Here is a 20,610-nt window from a genome sequence, read left to right on the forward strand (position 1 = left end):
TCATAAATTTCAGACATCTCAAAATAGCAAATATACTAAAATGGACATAAAGCTAATTTACTAACTAGCAGCAAACGATAAAGACAGAACTTAAAAACAGATACGTGGATATTGAACACCACAGTGGTAGTAACAACTAAGAGCAAAGATAGATAACCTAACAGAGAGGAGGACAGAGACAGAGTGCGTAAGTACACAATTATTTTAACCATAATTAAAATAAGTGATTAATTGGTTCTCGACTAGAAATGTAGAAATAAATTATTAGATAGACTGTTTGGTAAATGTATAGGGAAACTGTCAGCACAAAAGGGATGGTGATGATGAGTGGAGGTTACTAGCATGATGCAGTAGAAAATTAATAATGCATGTTGTAGTGAAAAGAAACACCAGAAGAAACAAATTGTCAAGTTTCACTCTGGCATGTTCACACCATGATTGTCTAAGTTGAGTACCTAGTTTCAAAACAACTGTGGAAGTGCAGTTCTTAAAAGACTGAAGATCTTAATGCGATATAAACGAGGAATAATAGGGATTCTCCCAATCTTTATTCCAAAACATTCAATTTCATTATTTTCAGTCCGAAAGTTCACTGGGAGAAATCAAGTGCCATTATAATAAATGGCTAGGTTACTTGTGTGAGAATTCATGGTCTACCAATTCCTAAAATTTTTAGCTAATTAGAATCTTCAACATTACCTAGTAACATGTATAATTGGTTTTCTTTTACAAATTTAGTACTGTTCTGGAAATAACTTAGAATCATATCTAAAACAAATAACACAATTTCAAAAAAATTACAGTACACTGTTCCAAAACCAAACATTTCCAGTGCAAAATTTGTACTTTTGCCTGAATGGAAATAACATCTAACATCATTATTCTATACCCACTTAACATGAGCCACCTTCAAAAACAAGTAATCAGAGTTTTCTATCAGCAAAAGAAAAGTTCAAATTTTTATATCAGAATCCCACAGAAAGACCTCTGGCATATTTTAACAGCTTGCCGTTTGTGTCCCATCTGTTTGGTTCTGGTTGTTAACACACAGCAGATGGAGCGGTTATCACTTAAAAAACACCGATAATTCTACTGCTGCCAATTCTGAGCTAAATTCAATAAATAACTATTGCTAACTGAAAATATTCAACTAAGCTATAAAAATTAAAAGAAAGACTTCACAAGCCTGACATTTTACACCTGAAGACCACAACTCGATTTCATAACATATACCATGTCTTCTTTGACCTCAGAAACCAATTTTGTTGACATGTAACCCATTTGCAGTTTAGATGTAAAAGCTGGTATTTCACAAGAGCAAAATAACATCACACACAGCCATCCCACACCCAAAAGGTTCTAGTTCTGACAATCTACCTTCTAGAAAAAAATGCTTTGTTATTTAAACAATTGAGAAACAGTTGGGAAGCTGTGGATTCAAGTCTTGTGATGACATCTTTGCCATTTAGCATTCTAGCATAAGCTCTTTTGCCCCTAGATGCAGTATATAACAGAGAAACAGTTTATACAAACAAATAATGTTTTAAGCTCATTACCAAGTTAGACAGAATCTAAGCTGTCATGTCTTGAGTCAAAACAAAGAGTAATAAAATTTTAAGAAAACTTTGCAATTTTTGAGGATTAGAACTAGTCAATGTGTTCAGTTCAAACACACATATTCAATGTATGTTTGCATAATGATAAGAAAGTTTTGAGCTCAGTCAAAAACATGGCAGATCCAGCTAAAACTTTGATATATGCTGTCAGTGTTAGTTCCTGTCCATGCGGTACTGCACTTTTCCAATACCTTGCCAAAATATTTATGATTGGACAGACTGTGTCATAGGTGTGTAGCAGCCTTCCCACACAAGCATTTTCCACACCCTCAAAATGGAATTCAAAACTTGGAATATGAGGACCCTCAGGGACACCCCAACAGCAACAATCTAACTACCACACTACTATGATAGCCCAGGGACCCTGCACTGTAAGCTGGCATCACTGCCCTGAATAAGACAAGACAGACAAGATAAAGTCAGCTCAAAGAACAATGCGATGGATAAAACTGAGAAAGAACATTAATCCTGCGGGGTTGACTTCATCAAAATCAAACTAATTGACTGTCTCACTAAGACCCTGTACACAATAACATCTAATGACCCTCTAGCTCACACTAACTCTAGAACAGTATACCAGAATCATCAGTGCATAAGACCTGACACTGACACACGAAGAAACAGAGGAAGCCAAAGAGGAATGTTACTCTAGTCGTAATCAGTCACTATCCAGTGTCTAAAGGGGACACAAATGAAGAAAAGATTGATCACAGTAATCACAGAAGAATTTTCCCATTGTCTGCCATGCAAAGATCATTCCCACCAATAATTTTTATACATGACTTCCTTCAACCTCACAAAGGCGCCTGAATCAGCAAACCCGGAGGGATTACTGCCAAACAGTATAAGGAGCAAGGAACAAACCTAGCAAAGCATATTCTCAACCAACAGACCAGGTCTAAGCTCTGCAGTCTTGTCACATTCAGTTGTGAATGGTGGTTAACAACTAAACAACTCCTCGGAGAAGGAGGCTCCAGAAATATTGCCTTCTTCAATGATGGGGATGCCATACATATCAGTGCAAAATATAAAACTAAAGGCGTTTGCAACAATTTTCAACCACAAGTGCCAAGTGGATGATCTATCTTGGCAGTTCCAGAGGTCCTCAGCATCGCAGATGTCAGTTTTCAGTCAATTTGATTCACTACACATGACAGCATGAAACACCTGAAGGTGCCAGATACTGAAAAGTCCTGACAACCCTCCAGCAATAACTTCCCACCACACCCATCCAACTACTACCACCATACCCCTTATTTACACTTACAAGTGCAAGGTAAAAAGCTCCAAAATGTATCACGCTTTCTATCCCACACATTTAAAGGCGTGATTCAAATCACTCTCATGAACTAAGTAGCAAAAATGCGTTTTGTCACTGAATATAATATGTTGCTTGTGAAAATAAAATTGAAGTTAACAACTTTTCTAAAATATGATTTTGTGAATTTTTTTAAGTGACTATCAAATGGTGGGGGGTTGAATCTGCCTCTTTGATTTTAACTGGTAGATCTCGTAACATCCATTTCCTCTCTAACAGCCTTGGGTGAATACTGTGGATTTCACACAAAGCAATACTACTATTTTGGGAAGAATTTTTCGATCTCTTAAGGCACTCAAGACAACTTGGTTTTAAGTTTCAGGTTTTCTTCCAGAAATGAAAATTCCTACACTCAAATTCAACAAATAATTTTAACCACATCAAAATGCAGGCACACAACTAATTCTTTTTTTTCCTTGAGATAACATAAATGCCCAACATGATAACCATTCAATAACCAACTTTCTTCATCCAGTAACCTTTAAAAAAACCTAATTTTGGATTAAGCTGATTACATCATTTCATAACCCTTTAGTATAGTCATACTGATGGCATTGGAATGGTACAGAAAAGATACAGATGTAAGAGAATTAAGTTACCATTGTTTTGTTCATTATCTTTTTTGGTTCAATCACAATATCCAAAGGAGTGAATTTCACAGGCTCCTTAATCTGCCGCCTTGATCTCTTGGTCCCATCTGGTAAAGTTTCCATGGTGATGTCTGCTTCCAAGTCACTACTACCTGCTTGGTCACATTCTGAGCACTGCCTGTAGGACAGAACAGATCAGTGATAGACGACAAACATAACTGGAGAGGCCATGCAAATACTGGGGCTACAAAAACAGGTAAGAAGCTGGGTATTCTCAGTGATTAACTCACCTTCTAACATCCCAAACACTTATCAGTATTTAAGAGGGGTCAGAATGTTAAGGTTAGTCTCCACTTGCCTGAATAATTGTCATTCTAATAACACTCAATCCACTCAATATAATCCAGGACATTCTATTTGATTGCAGCCTGTCCACCACCGTAAACCTTTTCTCCTTCCACTAGCTGTACACTGTGACTCCAGTGTACACCATCTTCTGCAACCTCTGATTTAAGTTCCTTCAATAGCATGTTTCGAATCTGCAAGTTCTACCACCCAGAAGAACAGAATAACAGATAAATGGAACACCATCACCCGCAAGTTGCCCTCCCCCTCTAAGTCACATACCATCCTAGTTTGGATGTACATCACCTCTCCTTATTGTCACTCAATCAAACTCTTGGGCTTCCCTGCTTAAAAGTACTGTGGGAGTAACTTTGGGCTGCAGCAGTTAAAGGAGGCAGCTCAGCATCACATTCTCAAGTATAATTAGGGAATTATGGATGGACACTAAATGCCAGTGACAATCCTTGGCAGCGACACTCCCAGCCCACAAATGAACAAACAGGAGCGAAAGGAGTATTAGTAGAATTGCATGAATTTTCTGCATTGAAGATTTCGCTTCCAGCACGAGGAGTAGTCTCCTCTGGGGGCAAGCATTTTCATTAATCAAGCTTTTTCTTTTATTGATAGCAAGTGGGCCTCATGTTTTTCCACTGCAAACACTGAGTCAATGCTGCAAAAGCTGGCAGTTAGCAACATGAGTTAATTGACAGAGCTGGTTGTAGTTATCAATACATTTTCATTCCCATTTCACAGTCCTTAGAGTATCCTGGAAAAACACATATCATACACACCTAAAATGAGGGAGAGTTACATCAGAAAACCTTGAACAAAGAAGTATGAGTGAACAGAAATCTACTCAATAATTCAGTACTAAATGAAGTACATAAAAACTTAAAAGGATGAGACACTTCTTCCCTTGAGGGTTTGTAACAGGGATTTAAACCGTGCATCTTCAAATGGGTCAAGGCCCATGACAAATTCAATCATGCCTAACTTATAAATATGTTTTAAAATCTCATGAACCACAAAGAAAAGGGCCAGGAATTTTCAAAAGAATCACAGCTTTTTGGATAGCTTCAGACAGTTATACACTTTCCATTACACTCCAAAGTGATTCATAAAGACACAACAAAGAAGGACAATCAATAAAACGCAATTTCTCTACAATAATCTTATCTTGTAGAGTATGCCCAGTCTAATTAAAAGTGAAACCCAAGTTGGTAAACAGAAACACTACTCAAGCGTGAAATTCACAATAAGAAGTTGCTATTCTACCAAACACATATTACAACCAACTCACAATATTTACTTTTCTTTTGAATATTTGGTTGATTATAAATAAAGATTATAAACTGACATATGAATCAAAAATGTTGGTTTCTTGTCAAAGATGGAAACAAAAAGGTAAATTCTCTACAGATCAGTCTCAAGACTTCATTTGTATGCAGTCTATAAAATAATGACCATGCCGATCTGAAACTTCCTAAGTAATCAGTAAAATATGAAGAAACTTGGTAGACCATAATATCCTTACATTATTTAGTTGGTTACATGTATTAAGTGCCTGAAGAAACAGCGATTTTCATCATCCAATAATTTAAACATTCACACACCTATTTTTGAAATAGCTGACCTATAATAATGTTAAATATGAAAATGCACAAACATTTCACATGCAGAAATTCACCAAAAATCCTTAGACAGCCACTTCCACCTAGAAGGTCAAGGGCAGCAGCAGATTTATGGGAGGAATACCACCTTTAAGTTCCCCCCCACTCATCATTCTGACTTGGAAATATATCGCTGTTCCTTCACTGGCAGTGGGTCAAATTTCCTGGGATTGCCTCCCTAATAGCACTGTGGGTCAACCTACAGCAGGTGGACTTCAGTGGTTCAAGGAAGCTCACCACTAACTTCTCAAGGGCAACTAGGGATAGGCAATAAATGCTGGCCAGCCAGCAATGCCCACATCCCACAAATGAATTTTTAAAAATATCTTATCAAACGTTAGAACAGGTTTGAGCAGCTGAATGGCCTACACCTGTTGCTAAATCTTGGACTCTTGCATATTAAATGAGATCTTGTAAATTGTTGAATATACAACCATCTATCAGCAGCACTTGGGTTTTAAGTAAAAGGTGTAACTTCATGTAACATACTTTCGTAATTCCAGAAAGTACTTGCAACCGGCATAAAATTTGTAACGAAAATCTCCATGAAATATTTATTGTAAAAGTTTAGAGTGTTTAATATCCTTATAATATGGATTGAATGAAGCAACAAAAAAGCAAGTTATGCTACTATGATGTAATACAATCCACTAAACAGCTGGAAGGAGACAAGCAAATATATGAGAAAATCTTGCGACGTGCAAAAACAAGAGTAGTAATAGCACATAGAACAGAGAACAGTACACCACAGAACAGGGCCTTTGGCCCACCATGTCTGTGCTGACCATTCTAAACTAATCCCATCTGCCTGCACATGGTTCATGTCTTCCTAATCCCTGCCTGTTCATTTGTCTGTCTAAGTGCCTCAATCTCTACATACGTATCTGCTTCTATACCTTCCCTGGCAGCATATTCCAGGCACCCATCACTCACTTTTAACTTCTCCCCACTCACCATAAACCTATGCCCCCTAGCATTTGACATTTTCACCCTGGAAAGAAGACTTAACTATTCAACCCTAGCAAAAACAATCTAAGTTTATCAAAACTTTTCTTTATAGCTAATTTAGTCCAATCTAGGCAACACCTTGGGAAACTTTTTTCCCACCCTCTCCAAAGCCTCCTATTGTGTGGGGTCTAGAACTACATACAATACACCAAATGCAGCCTAACTAAAGATTTCCACAGCTGCAATATGACTTGCCAACTTTTATACTCAATGCGCTATCCGATGAAGGCCTGCATGCTGCACCCCTTCTTTACCTCTTTATCCACTTGTGTTGCCACTTCCATGGAGTTATGGGCTTGCAACCCAAGGCCCCTCTATACATCAATACTTCTAAAGGACCTAAGCATTTACTTTATACCTTTTTCATGCATTTGACCTCCCAAAAAATTCATCACTTTGGATTAAACTGTATCTGCCATTTCTCCACCTAACTTTCCAAGTGATTTATATCCTACTGTACCTTCTTCACTACCCATAACACTACCAACTTTCATGTTGTCTGCAAACCTTACTACTTTCATCTAAATCATTTATATGGGGATTATATATTTAGTAGGGGATTTCAACTACTACAATAGTAACAGGGAATTTGGTTTAGTGTGAAAGGAATGGAGGGAACAGAATTCTTGAAGTGGATATAGGAGGCTTTCTTTTGCCAAAAGCAAGTCCAACAAGTTAGGATACAGTTCTGGATTTAGTTTTAGGATCCTAAGTTAGGAAGATGGAAGATACAACAGTGGGAGAGCATACTAATGAGAGAATTAGTATATAATTTAGTTAGCTTTTTGACTAAGTTGCGTGATTTAGCACAAGTAGATTGCAACCAGCTATTTGATAACACAGCGTTAGAACAGTGTGGGAAGTATTCAAAGGAGAGATTCAAGAGGTTCAAATGTTAAAAAAGTTCCCAAAAGAAAAGGATGAGGCAGCCAAATCTGGAACCACTGAAGAGTAAAAAGCATACAAGGCAAGATTAGGCCGAAACTGGAAGCTCAGATCAGACATTGAGCAGTCAATAATGCAAAAACCAGAGAGGCATATAGAAAGCATAGAGGTGAAATGAAAAGGCTGATTAAGTAAAGCAGGACATGAAAGAATATTTGCATGTAAAGTCATGGAGAATATAAAGAGACTTTATCAACACATGAGAGACACAGCTATCTTGACTAAAGATCCTAAATTGGTTGTCAGTGTGCAATTGTTTGCACCCCCTCAGGATTATCCAGCAAATACTGCACGACTGCAGAATCACATCTAATGTTGGATACTATGTTGTGTGTTTTACAAGCACAGGCTGGTTGGACATACAGTCTGCTCTGATATAACGCGATAGCTCTGTTCCCATGTAATGCCGTGTTATAAGAAAATTGCATAATAGCAGCACCATTTAAATCAATGGGACCAAAATCATGTTATAGCCTATACATGTAAGGAAAGTTTGTATTCTAAAAATAATGGTTCAAATTCTTCAATTGCGTTATAGCCAATTCACATTGAAGAAACATGCATTATAGCAAAGCCATCTGTAGTCAGGATCATGCATTTGCAAAATGCAGAAATATGGGCGGCACGGTGGCACAGTGGTTAGCACTGCTGCCTCACAGCGCCGGAGACCCGGGTTCAATTCCCGCCTCAGGCGACTGACTGTGTGGAGTTTGCATGTTCTCCCCGTGCCTGCGTGGGTTTCCTCCGGGTGCTCCGGTTTCCTCCCACAGTGCAAAAATGTGCAGGTCAGGTGAATTGGCTATGCTAAATTGCCCGTAGTGTTAGGTAAGGGGTAGAGGTAGATGTAAATGTAGATGTAGGGGTAGGGGTATGGGTGGGTTACGCTTCGGCGGGGCGGTGTGTTGGGCCGAAGGGCCTGTTTCCACACTGTAAGTAATCTAATCTAATATGTTGATTTATACAATCCCCCTTTCTTTGGAACGGATGGGCTACGTATTTGATACCAAACCAGCGCTGAAAATTTATACACATCAGGTAAAACTTGCTGTTTCACGCTGCTACACTACAGTTGCGATACAAGTGGTGTTTACCAGGAACAGGTTGCTGCCAACAATTCAAAAAGATAGTTGTATACTGAAAACTCATTTCTGTGATCTGAATTTCAGTACTGAGTTTTGACAAAATCCCACATGCAGACTGGTCATAAAATAAAAACCCATTGATTTCACGGAAACAAAGCAAGCTACATACAAAATTATTTCAGCAGAAGAAACAAGGAATAACGACCAACAGCCACAGGTGTTTTCACAACTGAAAGGCTGTTTCCTATGAGGTTCCATTGGTTTCAGTATCAGGTCCCTCTGCTATTTTTTTGAATAAATTAGATTTGGACTTGAGAGTAGGGAGCATGATCAAAAAATTTACAAAACACCACAAAAACTGGCCACATTGGTGATTGTGAGAACAGAAACTGTAAACTGCAGGAAAATATCAATAGATCAATCAGGTGGGCAAAGAAGCGGCGAATGGAATTCAACAAACAGATTTGCGAGGTGATACATTTGAGGTGCTCAAACAAGGCAAAGAAATAATAATAAATAAAAGGATACTTAGACGTATAGAGGAAGGGAGAGGCCTTGGGAGTGCTTGTCCCACTGATACCTGGAATTTTTTGTGAAAATTCATTCACAGAATGTGAGCATTCATTGCTTGACACTTGTTATCCTTGAAAAGGTGGTGGTGACCTGCCACCTTGAACCACAGCAGTCTCTTGTGGGTAGACTCACAATATCATCAGGGAGGAAATTCCAAGATTTTGACCAGATGACACTCAAGTAACAGCATGAAATTTCAGAGTCTGGACACAGAGTAGCTTGGAGGGATATTTACAGGGGGTTGCATTCCCATTGGGCTGGTATCCTTGTCTTTCTAGATCGTAATGGTGATGGGTTTGGAAAGTGCTTACTAAGAAGCCTGGATGAAATTCTCCCCTGCATCTTGTATTCTTCCACTGAGTATTGGTGGGGGAAGAGAGTTAATACTTGTAGATATGGTGCCAATCAAACAGGCTGCTTTGTCCTGGATTGTCAAGCATCGCGAGTGTTGCTAACAAGATAGTTAAGATACCACGTGAACATTTTGCTTTATTAGCAAAGGCATTAAAAGGATCAAGAGTTACAGAGAGAAGGTGGGAGAATAGGATTGAGAAACATATCAGTCATGATCAATGGCAGAGCAGACTCAATAGGCTGAATGGAACAATTCTGCTCATTTATCTTATGGCCTTTAGAGATTAAGCCCCAGGGCTAGATAAATCATTAGTTAGGTTACAATGTGTATATTGCATGCAGTTTGATTGAGATATACAAAGCTCTGAGCAGTCTTTATAGTTTGAATGCCAACAACCTATTCCCTTAACAATGGTGTCAGTGACTAGGACAAATAGATTTAAAGTTGTTATGTTATGGACCAGAGCATACCCCTTTAAATATATCACAGAGATAGCTTAGATCTTAACTTTTATCTTATTTAAAGGTAAGTGTATGGTGCTGTGTTCCAGATGTAATTTGCTTGGATACACTACTCAGCTTTAAGCGAAACACACTTTATTCTTATTCTACAGTTAAAATACAAAGAAAAGAAAGAAGAATTGATGCAACTTTATCTCTTTGTGATAATTTAGCAGAATAAAAACTACTAAACAGCAACAATATAGTAACATTCCACAAACATACCCTCAGTAAAGGCAAGATCAGTAAAATAGATTGCCTCACATGGGATTCCGGCAGAGAGAGGGAACCTAAGCTACTGAGCCATACCCAAAATAGATGTAACATATTCCATAACCAACTTCAAAACCCCAACAATTAAAACAGTTCTGGGATAACGCGTGTTTCGGCTGTGTGATTTGGCTATAATGTCGCTGAAGAATTATGAAATTGTATTTTTGAGGACGTTTACCCCCCATTGGCAATAGAATGATTCCAGTGGGGATTGATTTGCGAACTTCGTTCTGTGCATGCGCTGATGTCCGCGCCAAAGTCTCTGCGCTGTTCTGCGCATGCGCGATGTCAGCACCAGTCTTCTTGCCATTCTGCACATGCGAAGTCTGTGCCGAAGCTTTTGCGCCACTCTGTGCATGCACGATGTCCGTGCCAGTCCTCGTGCTGTACTGTACTTCATCACTTTCCTGATTAAGAACTTATGCCCAAATCTTCGATCCTCCTGCTTCTGATGTTGCCTGACCTGCTGTGCTTTCCCAGCAACACACTCTTGACTCGGATCTCTAGCATCTGCAGTCCTCACTTTCTCCTGTACTACACGTGTGTCAACATCAGCTGCCAACAGAGCAGCTTTATGTGTCAGTTACTATATACAAAGCAGCTTTCTTACATTTTTTATATCTACAGCGTTACATTTACTTTTGTTAATAAATATGATTTCGACCTTCATTCAGGCTGCGCTATACTTTGTGTTAGACTTTTGGGTGATTTTTATGTGATCATGAGTTATATTTTTTGCTGGTCTGCCCCAACCCCACTTGTCCCTTTGGCCCCATTATTTAAATTAAGCAATGTTAAGTGAGATTTCACTGGAACACAAGTACGGCATTATATGAGAACTACCCATACTGAAAACTAAACTAAAACCCTGATTCTGTGGGACCCCAACTCTACTCATTCATGATTCCACTGTTTACCTTTAAAACAAGCACTCAAGGATCTCAAGGATAACACTATTGGCTTGCATAAGGCAGCTCTATACATACAACTCAAAACCTCGCCCAAAAAAAAGGACAAAATACTGCCATAGTATTGTCACATCTCCACCCTTAAGAAAAAGTGAGCCATCGATATACAAAGATGGCTTCATGTTTAAAAACCTTTAGCCTTGGGCTATTATGACATTACAATACATTGACTCTAAGCATGGAAACTTTCAATCCTTTTTTTTTGCCACCAAACATCTTCACCTTCCTTCATGAAAGTGAACCAGGGATTACAAAATTAAATGAATTAAACTTCACTAGCTCACCCAGAAGACAGCATTCTGAAACTGCTGTACACTCTCAACACTGCAACCGAATGTCAGCATTTGTTTTCAAGTCTGTAGAGACACAATCATACTCTGGACCTTCTGAGTTACTGGCAAGAGCGCAACCAACTAAGTCACAGCTGACATTCTATGTACTTCCAAACATTATTCATTACACTGATGGATTCTTACCAGTAACTGTTTTTGGTCTTCTTGGGCATCCTAGTGAGGGGTGGATCCAAGCATCCAAGATGGTAGTAGAGTTTGCAAGTGTCACACAGAACAAGGAGGTGCTGATCATGATTCTTCTTACAAATCCCACAGCTGTTAAAAAAATAGAAAATATTAATTGATCATCTAAAATTGGTTCAATTCAAAATGCTTTGAAGTCACATGAGTACTATCTGACCAAATCGCATTTGATCACAATAATGAAATCAGGAAAAAGAAACGCCAATTCATTACTTTCTAAAAAAAAATAATTCAAGGCTTTGGCTATTGCTGTCAAAATCAGTTTTTTCCGATTCCAGCTTTCCTCCAGACGTTTCTGGTGAACCAACTTAGTGAACCACTACAGGACATGTGGTGAAAGTAGTCCCAACAGTGAGAGTAGGAAGAGAATTACATATTATGAGCCAGCAATGAAGGAGTAATGGCAAGCTATTTCAAAATCAAGATGGTGCCTTACATATAGAGTAATTTCAAGACAGTAAATGTGGCCAGTTTGCATGCACTGTCTTTTGAGATGGCAGAATGTGCACTGTCAAATAAAGCTCAGCAAACTGCAGTAGTGTATATCTCTCAGATTGTATACATTGCAACCGTGCTGTGATGATGGGCAGAATTAACGTTTCGGGTTGTAGATGGAGTGTTGAGTAAGTCAATTGCTTTAATAGTGGTGGAAATGCTGGAAATACTCAGCAGGACTAGGGGCATCTGTGGAGAAAAAGGAAGAGTTAATGTTTAAAGTCATGATCTTTCATCAGAAGAGTGCTGCTTTTTCCTGGATGGTAACAAGTTGCTTGAGCGCTGTTGGAGCTATATTCGCCCAAGGAAATAAAAAGTATTCTATTACCTCAGGAAAGGCTTGGAAGAGGTGAGTTATTCAATGCTGCACATCCAGATTATAACCTACTCTTGTGGTCATAAGATTTATGTGGTTTACCCAATTATGTTTCTGGTCAACAATAACCTTTAACGTAGCTGATGGTGAGAGGATCATCAATGGAATAATATAAATCATGTAGTCTTTGAGAAATTAGTTCATGATCCCTTAAGAGTGAACAACATTAGTGTGAGTCTGTAGTTACATGTAGGCCATCAAGTAAGGAAGGCAAGACATCTTCTTGAAAGACTACCCCTTCCTCCCACCAATCTGCCCCACATATTAGCCTTTGGTTCAGAACTACTAGTCCAGTAACTTAACCACTACACCAGCCCCCTGAGGTTAGGACCTCTGTTTGAGAAATTAACTGCCTAATACAGAGGAGGTGGTGACATAGTAGTATTATCACTAGACTGTTAGTCTAGAGACCCAGGTAATGTTCTGGGCACTCGAGGTCAAATCCGACCAGAATTTAGTAACTTAAAAAATTAGGAATCTAATGAAAACCATTGTTGACTATTGTTAAAAACCCGTCTAGTTCAATTGTGTCCCTTAGGTAAGATAACTGCTGTCCTTATCTGGTCTGGCCTACATGTGACTCCAGAACCACAGCAATGTGGTTAACTGTACTCTGATCAGTTAAGAAGAGGCAATAAATGTTGGCTGAGCCAGTAACACCCTCGGCCCACAAATAAATTTAAAAAATTTGCCACTCAAGCAAGAACAGCTTTGGGACCTAAGTAATGATATGCAGGTGCTAGTTGGATTTCAGAAGTCACATGACACCAGGTTATAGTCCAACAGGTTTATTTGAAATCACAAGCTTAGGTAGAAGAGGGATGTCACTATACACTTCTCAAATGGATACCAGAGTACTTTTGGCAGCAATTGGGCAAGTGTCTCCACCTTACCTGTGTAATCAGGATGGTTAAAAAAAACATTTAAAGTAAAAACATAAAGAAAAACCCAAGAGAGTTCAACATAAATTAGCTGCATTCATAGTTGTTTCATCATATTAACAGCACACCACTACCAATATTCAGAGGACAAGAAAGGCACTCACATCAGAAGGGTAGCCACAATTACACATATTTTAAAATATTTTGATAAAAAATCAAATAAAAGTGACTATTCTCCTGACATACAGAATTACTATAACTAACTGAATAAACTGGACAGACTTATATAATGTACTCATTAACTATTTTATCACCTGTACAGTACAGCTGGAGGTGCTACTGATTTCAATGCTCCCCCATCTTTCTTACTTGGTCGTCGTTCCTTGGGTGTACGTAAGATCACAGGGAAATTCAATTTCTTTAAAAAACAGAATATAGAACAAGAGGGCAATTAGTATATAATGAAAAACTGAGCATTGCAGCAGAAAGCTTACTACTCTCCCATGCAATATAGTTTGAAAAGCACTTCTGGAGAGCATAGCAGTTTTAAATCAATTTTGAAACAACAGTTTACATAAAATTAACTTTAAAAGGCTTTACAGAATAGTGATTTGCACAATGTTTGAAAGTGACATGCAGGAACACGTTACTTTATGTTGTGAAAAATGCTACCTTTGACAAAAGAAGCAGTTTGTTTTCCATATCATCCAAATGCTTCGGTGTTCCATAGGTTAATTAGAAAAATTATCTTATTGGAACAAGCTCCCTACAAAGCAGACAAGATTCTCTTTGGGTTTTCACTAATCTGCAGAATTCCTGCTTCCCAGACAGGAACCATCTATCAAAGTCATTTCACAGTGGCCCTGTGGGCCTGCGTCTGTTCAGCCAACTGGAAAAATGTGTCATGCAAGCTGCGTAAATGAATCCTGCCACTGCCAGTTTTACTGCATGGAGTTGGAAATGTATTAGAAAATCTTGTTGCCAATTATACTTTCCTATTTTCTGATTTGGCATATTGCAACAAAGCTAAGATTTAGTAGTTGATAGGCAAAACATATTATAAGCATCACAAATGGTATCCAATTACATTAGGTTTTCAGTTTCACAAAGCAATGCAGTGCCATTGTTCGCATCGATATAAGAGTAACTATACATGCACTGTTCTCATTGACCGCTGTGCCTCAACCTCAGTAAATGAAACCACCCTTCAAAAATATCCAGCAGATAACAGATTCATGTCAAAGAGCTGTAAATTTTAATTATCTCTGATTTATCTGTTCTGCATAGACATTTACATTTAATTTTAATTTATTTATAGATTATGCATGCACTGATAACGTTAACTAGCTCACTCACCCCCCTAGAAGTCATTTCACTAACTGGAAGCTATGTAAAGAAAAGATACCTCTCACCAAATCACTTGATTCTGCATATATCATTCTACCAAATTATAACTTATATTAAGGCACAACTGTCTATCACTAATAAACATGCCAAGCAGAATTCAATCAATATTCATTTTATCCAGAAGCTCTCTGCATTAATCAAAACAAGATGGGAAAACTTATTAGATCTATATTTAGCTTCTAAGTACCGTTTAACTTTACATACTATACAATTGAGAAATGAAACGCAGTGGGTTGGTTGGAAGAGCTAGGTCTATCAATTACTCCAAATCCAAAGAAATAATTATATTCTCCAAACAAGATAGCTATTATAACTTCAAAACAAAATCAAAAGAATCTTGCAGGTGGATGGCTGCAAGCTTGATTCAACCAGAATTCATAACCCTCAGAGTACTGTTTGATCAAATAGAATTTTTACAGTCACTAAATCGTGGGGTGCTATATAGGTTAAAAACAGCCACTCAGCATATTGCACCTACTAACCTGTCCAACAATGTTGCTGAGTGTACTCCATAGTGTTTGACCTTCTCGACGCAGTTTTCCATTCATATTTCTCAGGTTTTCTAGAGATTCAAACAACTGGATAACAGGGAAATGTACATGAGCAATGAAGATAAATAGTAAAATATTAAAACAAAAAAAAACTACTTTCGAGGTCATTTTGTTTGTTTTGCTGACTATAGGAGGCACTCTAAACTTACAAGTTTACAATGCCTTGGAAGGCAGTAATCACAGACAATCTGTTTAATATGAAGAAACTGTAAATGCACGCAAGGGTCAGCAGTAGAATGGAAGGGGGGGGAAGAAACAAATTTACTGATGGAGAGGACAACGTGCAATTGATGCAAGAACAGCAATGAAGTTTACATTAGGAGACTACAATGAAATTCTATACCATACTGACATGCATCTTGGACAAATTTCGTTTGGGGCAAAGTCAAGAATGATGACAATGAACTCAATTCTACCCTACCACAGAGTAACATCGATGTACTGTTCTCAGTAATGTCTTGAGGACTGGTTTAACCAATGACAAAGTTTAAATCTAGATATACTCCTAGTAACATGGTAGAAAATAGAAATTGCCCATGAATTCAATTTGCATAAGAAAAATCTCACTGGTCATAAAATCACAGAATCCCTACGATGTGGAAACAGGTCATTCGGCCCATCGAGTCCACACCAATCATTTGAAGAGCATCCCATCCAAATACCCTACATTATCCCTGAACCTCAGAATAACCATGGCTAATCCAACTAACCTACACATCACTGGACACTATGGGCAATTTAGCATGGCCAATTCACCTAATCTGCACATTTCTGGATTGCTGGTGGAAACCAGAGCATCTGGAGGAAACTCAGACATGGGGAGAACGTGCAAACTCCATATTCATCCGAGGCTGGAATTGAATCTGGTGCTGTGAGGCAGCAATGTTAACCACTGTACCATCAAGATGAATAGCCAAGGTCTTTTTCCCCATGGTAGTGGAGTCTAAAACTAGCAGGCATGGGTTTAAATTTAAAGGGAAAAGATTTAAAAGGGACTTGAGGGTCAATTTTTTCCACACAAAGGGTGGTGTGTATATATGAAACAAGCTGCCAAAGGAAGTAGTACAGGCAGGTACTATTACAATACTTACAAGATATTTGACCAGGGACATGGATAGGAAAGGTTTAGAGGGATATAGGACAAACACAGGCAAATGGAACTAGTTCAGTTTAAGAAACCTGGTTGGTCTGGACAAGTCGGGTTGAAGGGCCTCTTTCTATACTGTATACCTCTGGCTTGTGTGTCATCAGCTTGGTGACCCTTCTGATTTTGTATTTCTTAAAAATGTGTCAAATTTTAAGATCAACAACTAACATGAAGCCATTTGATTTCAAAAGTCCCATGAAAAATATTCAAACTTTTCAGCACTGAAAATAATCTTGTGAAGCACTAAATAATTGATTTAGCTTGTCTATTAATAAATTATTGACACCAAAGGACACTGGGCAATTTTAAATAATTGTAGAGTGACATCACAAAGTACTGAACTTATGCAACTTTATGTTTGTGTGCTATTTAGCACTAAAGTATCTAGTCACAACTAGAACAGACATGTTCCGTCATACAGACAAAAAAATTACAGATTAGGCAGGGATAAAGAATCATGATTATCGGGTTTGTTTCAAAGTACTATTTATTTTGAGTATATTCATGTTTTCAAAGTTAGGTCAACTTAACAGCTCGATTCTAATTTCATTCTCCATATTCAAAGCCATACCTTCAATGCAACTGGTTGTAACAAGCTTTTTAAAATAATTTTGCAAAAAATCACATAAATGTTTTAAAAAGTTATGAAGGAATTATAATTGTTATTAAAACAACTCAGCCAATTAAAATAAATCATTGTACTCTTGATATTAGTTAACCCTGCAACTGTTATGTAAACAACCAAGCGTGAATTGAGTATTTAATATAAATTTCTGAAACATTGTACACAATTTTGCATAAAACACCATTTTAATGTCTCCCAGGGCAGATGGAGAATGGGGAGGATATCTTGAGGGGCAGAAACATTTCCATCAACAATATATTCATTTAAAGGAATATTCATGTAGAAGAAATCCCAAAAGATCATGTGCATAGTCATGATATCAGAATCCAGAACTTAAATTGAAGAACTTACTTCACATGTTTTTGTGTAGGTTTGTATTGTACTACAAAATGAAAGTAAGCATTTCTATTGAAGAGGATTTCATCCAGTTTATAAAAATTATTGAACAATCCAGCAGGTTGTACCAAAAATACGATATTGTTATTATACATCATTGTTTCTTCAATTTTCAGAATTAAATGCAAAAATGCAACTGCATAATGTAAATTTACAGATAACTTTCTCAAATATTCATATTCTACTAACAAACAGTAAATACAATCTTTGCATAAAATATCCATGAGCTGATGTGAAGTGATGTATGACTTCCAATAAACTCCAACAAACTACCTATCACCTGAATGTCACAGCTGTGATATTTCCAAGATCAAATGGAGAAAATTAGTGTAAAAAGTTAACACAACTTAACACTGTTGTGGACGCAGTTTATTCAAATACATGTTGGGCTGGATAGTGACCATAAGACACAGGAGTAGGCCATTCAGTCCATCATATCTCCTCCATCATTCAATGAAATCATGGTTGATCTTATAATCGTCAACTCGGCTTTCCTGCCTTTGCCTTTATAACCCTTGAATCCCTTACCGATAACTACCTGTCTATCTCAGCTTTGCTTACTGACAGCTCTCTACTAAAAACAGCATTAAAAGATTCAAACTGTCTCCTGTTCCTTTGCCTTTCTTGATCTGTCTTTATCATGCTTTTAGCAACATAGTCTTATGATGGTATTATGCAACAAGTAATATGATAGCTGATCTTTCAAATTAATTACAGGCTATATGAAGAGGTACAAAATTTACAGCTGGAAGATGCACAAACTTATAGTGACATCCATGTTGTATTTTCTTCCATTGTTTCATCAATATAAATATTAATTTGAAGGATTGTAGTACACATTCATGGATTTAAATCAATGTGAAGAAAGGATTAGAAAACAAAATGATTTCAGTGCAAAAGTTTAACTCATCAAACTAACTGCAAATAAATGTCATTCAGATCTCAATTTTAAACATCAATGCATCAATGACGCTTTCCTGTGCATCATGTTCCACACCTCTACCTTCACATTTCACCCCATAAGAAATTTTACTGCATGGTAATTTTAAAAAAATTTCGAGGAAGTGGGCTTCATGGCTGGGCCAGCATTTATATACCATCCCTAATTGCCTTGGAGATGGTGGTGGTGAGCTGCCTTTTTGAAATGCTGCAGTCAATGTAGTGTAGGTACACTCACAATGCTACTAGGGAGTAGTTCCAGAGTTTTGAAACAGCAGCACTAAAGGAGTTGTGAGAAACTTGAAGTTAGAATGAAGAGTTGTTTGCAAGTGGTTACTGTTTCCATGAATCTCGTGCCCTTGTCCTTCTAGCTGGTAGTGGTCTTGGGTTTCAAAAATGCTGTGTGAGGAACCTTCGTGAATTCCTCCAGTACATCTTGTAAATGGTACACGTTGTTACTACTGAGTGTCAGTGGTGCAAAGAATGAAAGTTTGCTGATGTGGCGCTAAGTAAGCAGGCTGCTTTCTTCTGGAAGGCGTCAAGTTTTTTGAGTGTTGATAGAGCTACATTCATGGAGAGTATGAATGGAGAGTAATCTGTCACACTTCTGACTTGTATATAGTGGAAAGATTTTGGGGATTCAGGAGGTAGGTTATTTGTTGCATGATTTTAACCTTTAGCTGCCTCTTTAAGTCACGGTATAAGAGTGGTCCAGTTCAGTTTCAGGATAATGTTAACCCCATTTGTTTCTTACAAAGGATCCCTGAATACAGAAACTGCCAGTAAATAATAGACTTTAAGACTATTTTCTTTTTCTAAATAACATGTAAGTGAAATTGCTATGAATTTTGCTCTTACTTCCAATCTTCCTGATGTGTGTACAATAGTACAATTCCCTCTGAGGGTTACAGTAATATCTGTATGGATCATTTGAACACCATACCTTATTGTATTCTACATGAAGTGATTCCTGTTCATTTTGAAGTTTATCTTTTAAGTTCTTTTGTTCACAAATGTTTTCCTGTATTTGCATCATGCGCATGTTCCTCTCTGTAAGAACAACAGCTGGAATTGAGAGACTTGGAAATTAATAAAATGCTCGCCAAAGACATGAGCTAACAACCGTTAACAGGTATCCAAAACATCAAAATGGAGCTGAATAGTTTAAGAGAACATAGAACAATCAAGCGCAGAACAGGTCTTTCTGCCCTTGACGTTACACCGCCCTGTGAACTAATCTAAGCCCACCCCGCTACACCATCCATCATCATCATTATCCAAGGACTGTTAATATATTCTGGATCTGTAGTAAACAACCACAAATTATCAACGAATTTAGATCAAATTTTGTTCAAAGTGGGGAAGTGTCTGTCGCAACATAAAATAAATTAGTATATATAATTTTACCCCAGGAATTTAATATGAGAATTATTTTCAGTTGCAATTTTTTCTTTGTTTCCATACCAAGATAATAATTCACAAAGTCAGCAGTCAATGCTGGTTGTTTGTGCTTTCTCCTGCCATCTACACTGGAGTTGGTATCCAGCGTGTCTACAGGGAAAATGTCTGTGCTAATTCCCATCAATTCAGCTTTCCGCATAAGCTTCCGTATCACTGAGGCACTGCTAGTGAGTGGCCGTGGCAGCTTCTCCCTGGGAACCCAAGCGTTGGGTTTGGTGCTGCGAGCTAACTCCACTTTAGCACGATACTGCTGCAGTCTTGTAGTAATACGTGCCTATATATGAAGAAAACAATTAAATATCATAAACAATACTAAACACAACACTTAAGTGTGTTTTACACTGAAACTAGTTGTTACAGTGGCATTTTTTTCATGGTTACACTTTTTAGTCAAATTTGAAGCAAACTTTTAAGTTCCTCAATATTTATAAATTAGTTTCACAAAATGATTTAATATAGTAGCAAACAAGTACGAATTCACCTGCTTAGATATGCTTCTTAATCTGAAAATCACAAAGGATTGCAGCTCAGCCTTCAGTGCTAATTTCTTTCC

At 37.7% G+C, this 20,610-nt stretch overlaps 1 protein-coding gene across 4 annotated transcripts in view; it reads right to left on the reverse strand.

Moving 5' to 3' along the window:
- phf14 (PHD finger protein 14) overlaps positions 1 to 20,610 on the reverse strand; it is a 229,117-nt gene that overhangs the window by 97,290 nt on the left and 111,217 nt on the right. For all 4 annotated transcript variants that reach the window (XR_011961314.1, XM_072575405.1, XM_072575406.1 and 1 more), the window contains exons 9-14: positions 20,061 to 20,331; positions 19,540 to 19,646; positions 15,421 to 15,516; positions 13,846 to 13,949; positions 11,720 to 11,851; positions 3,534 to 3,702 (exon numbers count right to left, since the gene is read on the reverse strand). Coding sequence is in view for 3 of the 4 variants with exons in the window: in XM_072575405.1 (XP_072431506.1) it covers positions 3,534 to 3,702; positions 11,720 to 11,851; positions 13,846 to 13,949; positions 15,421 to 15,516; positions 19,540 to 19,646; positions 20,061 to 20,331 (879 nt within the window). In the remaining variant the exon portion in view is untranslated. The remainder of the gene's footprint in view (positions 1 to 3,533; positions 3,703 to 11,719; positions 11,852 to 13,845; positions 13,950 to 15,420; positions 15,517 to 19,539; positions 19,647 to 20,060; positions 20,332 to 20,610) is intronic.

This window comes from Chiloscyllium punctatum, chromosome 8 (genome assembly GCF_047496795.1).
Source record: "Chiloscyllium punctatum isolate Juve2018m chromosome 8, sChiPun1.3, whole genome shotgun sequence".
NCBI classification, from domain to species: domain Eukaryota; kingdom Metazoa; phylum Chordata; class Chondrichthyes; order Orectolobiformes; family Hemiscylliidae; genus Chiloscyllium; species Chiloscyllium punctatum.